This window comes from Mustela nigripes, chromosome 9 (assembly GCF_022355385.1).
Source record: "Mustela nigripes isolate SB6536 chromosome 9, MUSNIG.SB6536, whole genome shotgun sequence".
Classification (NCBI taxonomy): Eukaryota; Metazoa; Chordata; class Mammalia; order Carnivora; family Mustelidae; genus Mustela; species Mustela nigripes.
This window is the reverse complement of record NC_081565.1, coordinates 57,850,415-57,857,234: the sequence shown is the minus strand read 5'-3', so window position 1 is coordinate 57,857,234 and position 6,820 is coordinate 57,850,415. Positions and strand designations below refer to the sequence as shown.

The 6,820-nt window shown below is 36.6% G+C and overlaps 1 protein-coding gene across 1 annotated transcript; it reads right to left on the bottom strand.

The window, feature by feature from the left end:
* Nucleotides 1-5,794: 5,794 nt before the first annotated feature.
* On the bottom strand, nucleotides 5,795-6,265 carry LOC132025133 (large ribosomal subunit protein uL23-like). The gene has a single exon (XM_059412296.1). It carries the CDS (start codon nucleotides 6,263-6,265, stop codon nucleotides 5,795-5,797), a length of 471 nt encoding a protein of 156 aa, XP_059268279.1.
* Nucleotides 6,266-6,820: the final 555 nt, after the last annotated feature.

The window sequence follows — 6,820 nt, the reverse complement described above, 5'->3', positions numbered from 1 at the left end:
TCAGAGCAAGGGCATAATTTAGAGGTGGGGTAAAGCACTATTTTTTAATATAGCATATTCATCATAGGTTGGTGATTCTGAAATTGAGTAAATACTTCACAATACCAGTTATATGAGTTACAAGCTTGAAGCACAACATTTAAGCAAGAGTAACTAGTGCCTGGATTGTCCTCTCACTGGTATAAAGATTCTGAAATGATATACCTAAATGTATTCAGAACTCTAGAGAGCTATATATAACCTTTGATGCATATAAAATAACTTATTTAAGGGTCATTTAGAATTTGTATTGCCAACTAGGTCTTGTCAATGTGAATTTTGTCAGCTACCCCTTTGTAAATTCATTCTAGTTTCTACAGACCTTTCTTTGTCAAATTGCTTTCACAAAAGATCACACCTTATTCAGTTCCTCTGTAGAGTAATTTAGTACATTGAGTAAAAAGGAAATGAAGGATCTACATTTTAGAATCACATTATTTTGTTCAGATTCTAGAAAATATTCTTTGTAGAAACACTTCTTCACTCTGGCTCCCTCATTTCCTACTTGAAACCTTGGAAAAGGCACTTAGCACTGGTATATCTCAATTTCATCACATGAAAATGGAGCTGATAAGAGCACCTCCCTCATAAAGTTCTACTTTAGTAGTTAAATTAGTAGCTACATATAAAGTGTTTACAGCATGCTGGCAAAAACCACTGTGAGTGTTAGTTGCTGCTACTATGGCTCTTAAATCCATTCCTAGATGACCAGAACATTCCAGAGAAAACAGAATTTCTATTACCTCTCTTTGTAAATTCTGGGTACCCTTTAATGTCTTATCACCTCCCATTAGAAAAGATGTAAATGTTAATCTATGACAATAAGTAGTATCATACCTGTACTGCATGCAAAGCAAATGCCTTAAAGGAAAAATTTATATTAAAAATAAGAAAAACCCAGTCAACAATCTGAATATAACATATTATGTTAGGCACCTTATGATCAAAATGTAAGGAACCACACATGCATACAGGAACAGAAATAAAACTTGCAGTGTGTTGCCAAAGAGCTAAGCATGTGAAGTTGAATGGTTGCACTCTCCTCCTGCCCCACTACCACGCTAGGCTCTAGCCTGATATATTTTTTTTTTCTTTTTTCTTTCTTTCAATGCGTTCCATTTAGGATGACTTATTTTAACCTTTGATAAAGCACAGGATCTAATGAAAATCTAGCCATTAAGAAAACTGGTAGCAGCCATGTAAGTTGAAGATATGAATGGATTCTCACAGGAGAATATTTGATAGACCTGCATCCCTTTCTCTGACAGGACATTAAAACTGCCTGAGCAATGCCATAGGAGGCATTATACTCTCCATAATTTCATAGTTTTACATTAGACAAATTCATGCTTCATTTCCTATAGGGAAATTTATTTCTGTAAAAAATAAGGGATGCTATGGCTTCATTGTTACACTGAGGAAATCAGCCCGTTGAAGGAATTAGTGATCTTCCCATTTGATACAATTTGACACAGAGAAATACAGGAATGTAAGAATGAATTTCACCAGTCAATAGTCTTTGTTTTGGGAGAAGTTTCAGGAAGAGTAGACACCTGAATACTTACAGGGGAGATAAGTGGTAAACTGAAACCTGTAGTTTATGGTAAAGAATTTTTCATCAGAAACCTAGTGGGCCATGGTAGGAATGGGTCTATAAAGAAGGCATAGAGAAAGTAGAGAAACAACAACTGGAGAGAAGACCAAGATAAGCAAAGAACAACAACGATAACAAAAAACCCAGAGAAGCGGGGCGCCTGGGTGGCTCAGTGGGTTAAGCCGCTGCCTTCGGCTCAGGTCATGATCTCAGGGTCCTGGGATCGAGTCCCGCATGGGGCTCTCTGCTCAGCAGGGAGCCTGCTTCCTTCTCTCTCTCTCTCTGCCTGCCTCTCAGTGTACTTGTAATTTCTCTCTGTCAAATAAATAAATAAAATCTTTAAAAAAAAAAAAAACCAGAGAAGCTTAAGACATCTCAGAATATCAATAAAATATTACCTAACCTTCCAATGGAATATAAATTCTGTTTCTTAATCTCAAAAATATTGGAACTTACTTGACACTTATGGATAATTCACTCTTTTAAAATTGTTTCTTCTATCTATATATCTTTAATTTGTTAATTGAATAAAAGAAATTATCTTGCCTTTAATGAATATGTTATGTTAAAAATATCACTCTCATATTGATACATATAATTTTTCTTAAAAATAAAAATATTTGAAGGAATTGACTTCTCACAAATTAAATCCATAAAAAGAATTAGTAATAATTTTTCAATATGATGATTTCAAGTACATAATGCTGACTGATCAGATTATATGCTGAGCACAAAAGGAATAGCGGTCAGGGATGAATGCTAGTGCCTGAAAGGCAGAGAGAGTCAGGCTGCACCTTACAACTGATGGCCAAGTATGAGTAGCTCTAACAAATGGAGTACAGTAATAGAAGCTGAAAGTTGTAATGATCGCCTGAAGAGGTGGGTCAGAAAAGATTCTCAGGACATTTGATGCTTAAAGGCATTAGCATTATGGACATAATTGGAAAAAACGAGAGGCAAGATCCATTACAGGACTGTTAGAGGCAAGGACAAAGGAAACATTGAAAGGATAAAATGAAATTTCATTTTCGCTGATGGTGCTTAATCAAAACTTTGAAAGCAGATAAACAACTGGAGAGGTTTACTTAACAATACGTCTATTCTCCAGTAGATTAATATGCCTCTTTAGTTCTCAAAGGTAGAAAAATAGATGTTGAAATGGCAAAAGTAAATTATATGAATTCATTCTGTCTAATGAATGACAATTTCTTTTCTCTTATAACAATATGTCTCTTTTCAAAATCAGTTTGAATGTTATAATTGCAAATGTAATATACAGTGTGGCATATATGTTCAACTGATCATTGTTTATAATTCACAATTGTCCTTAAAATTGATTGGTTCAAATTTAGCTAAATAAAGTCCACAGAGTTAAAAGAAGGTAATCCATTACATTGAAGTAAGATACCAACACAGACCTATCATTTTCCCCATTCTTTCCACCTGCTCTTCCTCCTCCTCTTCCTTTTCTAGCCTTTAAAAACCTCTTTCATTTTATAGCAGAGTTAAGGTTCTGGGACTTTCTTTTTTTTAAGATTTTATTAATTTATTTGAGAGAGAGAGAACAAGCACAGGGGTAGGAGCAGCGGGAGAGGGAGCAAGAGAAGCAGACTCTCCACTGACTGTGGAGCCCAACTCAGGGCTCGATCCCAGGATCTTGAGATCATAACTTGAGCTGAAGGCAGCCGCTTAACCAACTGAGCCACCTAGGCACCCCTGGAACTTCTTTTTAATTTTTATTTATTTATTTATCTGTTTATTTATTTATTTTTAGAGAGAGGGAGACAGTGTGGGAGTGGGGAGGGGGCAGATGGAGAAGGACAATGAGAGAGAATCCCAAGCAGGCTCCGCCCTCACTGTGGAGCCTGACATGGGGCTCAGTCTCATGACCCTGAGATCAGGACCTGAGCTGAAATCCAGAGTCAGAGACTTAATTGACTGAACCACCGAGGCACCCCCAGGTTCTGAAACTTCTTAAAATCAATGCACTGCTTACAATATGCTCTATCTGAACTGGTTCCTATTTGCCTTATGTTACACAGATCCTTGTTTATTTCTTAAAACAAATATATGGCCTCAGGAACTCTATTTCTTGTGTATAATTAGTTATTTCTAACATATGATATTTATTACCCATGAATCAAATTTTTCCTATTCCCACCTTCCCAAAAAATCTATACATAATGGTGGCATAAGCTTATAAATAATCAATATGGACAGATGGATATTTATGGAAGGTCTGACATACTCCTGTGATACTACCTACCACTCTTCTCTCATCTACTGGGAAGTTTTAGACATCAGCCCCTATTATTTTATTTTCTAATCAAGGACACAATGTAGGATACAGAAATAGAGAGATCCCAGTAAGTATGAGGCAGTTAAGTAGGGACTCTTCACAGGTCATCACTGGATTCTCACAAATACTTTAGGAGTTAAGTGTGTATTTTCCTTATTTTTCTGATGTGAGTGATATAATATTTAATACTTACACTTGGAGATTAAATAGTTTTGCGTTAGTCTTCAAGCCAGTAAAGAGCAATACTGAAATTCAATTTCTGGGCAGTATGTTTCCCGACAGATTTTGGCCAAATGATAAGGACCCAGGTGAAAGAAGCCCAGACAGTGAGAGAAGTAAATGTGTTTTTGAATAAAGATAGGATTTTTAGACTGGGAAAGAGAAGATGCATGACGGAAATGACAACATTTCTCAAAATTTTAGTCCTTTTCTATTGAAATGAATTTAGTGAAATATATGATACTTCTGAGGACAAAGCCACAGCCTCCCCAGGCTGAGTTTACAAAAAGACTTTTGGCTCATTATAAAAAGAATGTTCCCACAATCAAGCCATACCATCCCAGCTTCCTTAGAAAGTAGAAGCTTCTCTACCACTAGACGATTCAAACAGTGGCTGCTGACAATACGTCATTCATGTAATTGAACAGATTCCAGCTTTTGGTAGGAGCTGAATCTGGGTCCCCTTTCCACTGCAGGTGCTACAATTTAAATACAGGACTGGCTTTAGAAATGATGCTAAATAAAATGAAGAGACAATTAAGCATTTTTAAAATGTTGCTTTCATGATGATTTATATTTCTTTTTAAAACATGTATAGTTATTCAAATTTTCCTTCGATTGCCTGATTCAAATTGCCATTCTGAGAGTTAAATGCTATAGCACCTGGCTGTCTACTTCCAAGAATTCACATGGATATATGTACATACAAGTGAAGAGATAATATGTGCTAATTCTATGCTAATATATGTCACATTTTAATCTTTTACGGGCAATCTAACCTAAGAGAAATTGTTTTCAACCTCTGAAATCTATCCATTTATCTCTGTGTATATGCATCTATATATATGTGTACATATAATTTCAGGATATTTTGGAAGATGACTTTTAATTTGTTTAGAACACCAGAGTGGAGAGATACTGTTGACTCAAACCCAAGTGAGTTCCTGAGTTCCTGAAAAGTCTAGCTCCTATGTACTATCTTCCATTTCCTATATGTGGATTGTGAGATTTTAGAGGGAATAGTCTATGTACTATTGGTTTTTGCCTTACAGCTTGGGGGCCCTCACATAAAAGGTACTCAGCAAATCACTTATCAATAAGTTAAAAGCTGCTTAAAATTAACTAGCTTTCTCAGGGTTCAAAGAAAATAAATGTAACACCAACTAATGCTAGATTTATAGATATTTTATATTATGGTTGTTAGCTCTGGGTATATAGCAGGACACTTGCTGGAGGTTTTGGGACATTATCAATGACATTATGTTTATTTTAATTCCAATATAGTTAATATACAGTGTTAGCTTCAGGTGTACAATATAGTGATTCAACAAATCTCTATGTTACTCAGAGATCATCATGATAAGTATACTCTTTAATCCCTATTACCTATTTCAGACTTGAGAATCGCTTTTACTGACAGGCATGTAGTTATTTACAGACAAGGGACTGGCCACGCTGTACGGATACAGAATTCTATCACTTATTCTAGTACCTTAAGAACCACAGTTCCCTAATGGGAAAAAGATTCTTCCTCTCACTATCAACAATTATCTTTGGTATATGCACAAAACTAAAATGGGAAATTTTTTTTTTTTTTTTATCACGAAAAAACTGTATTTAGATTTAGCCAGCTGGACTAAGTTTTAGATGATCCCAATTTTGTTGGCAACATCCAAAGCATCATAGTCAGGGGCCAGCCGAAGGTATGCCTTCTTCTCTCCATCAGGCCTGATTAAGGTGTTGACCTTGGCTACATCAATGTCATAGAGCTTCTTCACAGCCTGTGTGATCTGGTGCTTGTTGGCCTTGACATTCACAATGAGCACAAGTGTGTTGTTGTCTTCTATTTTCTTCACGGCTGACTCAGTAGTCAGGGGGGACTTGAGGATGGCATAGTGGTCAAGCTTGTTTCTCCTGGGGGCGCTCTTTCGAGGGTATTTGGGTTGCCTTCGGAGACGCAGAGTCTTGGGTCGTGGGAACGTAGGTGATGTGCGGATCTTCTTTTTTTTGTGACTGTGGACGCCTTTCAGCACCGCTTTTTTGGCTTTCAAAGCCTTTGCTTTGGCTTGGGCTTTGGGAGGGGCAGGGGCTTCCTTCTTAGCTTTCGGCGCCATCTTCCGGGAAAAAATTGTTTTTATATATGTCTGTGATGGTACAGAATCACCCCATAATATAAATGTCTCAGTCTAGTCTGGTAATAACATATAATTAAAATAGATGAGTTCAACCTAAGCTAACAGATCACACTGCTATTTTGCTAACTCACAAATTATCAAGAGTGGAGAAAACAAATTTATAGGCGCTCAGTTGAAAATAATTCTATCATTTCTATCCCTGTCTCACTCATTTGTAGAATGTGATGGCAAAATCTGCAAACTCAAATGCATCCTCTTCCTCCCCGAACTCTCAATAAAATAGTGAAAAAAGTAAAATTGTTCTAGATTAGGGTGAGCATATTTCCAATTTACCAGCTTGTGTTATTGCGGTTGAATCTCTGGCTTTCTAGGTCTTTTCCTGGTAACACCCCATGCCTTCATTTTGCAGGACTTGACCTCTCTGAGATTTGAAATTTCTTCCTACTTTTTTGGAATGCCCCTTCTTTTCCATTATGTACAGCAGCTGCATAGAAATTCCACCCTTTACATGAATGACTCTTTGGCTTTGCTGCT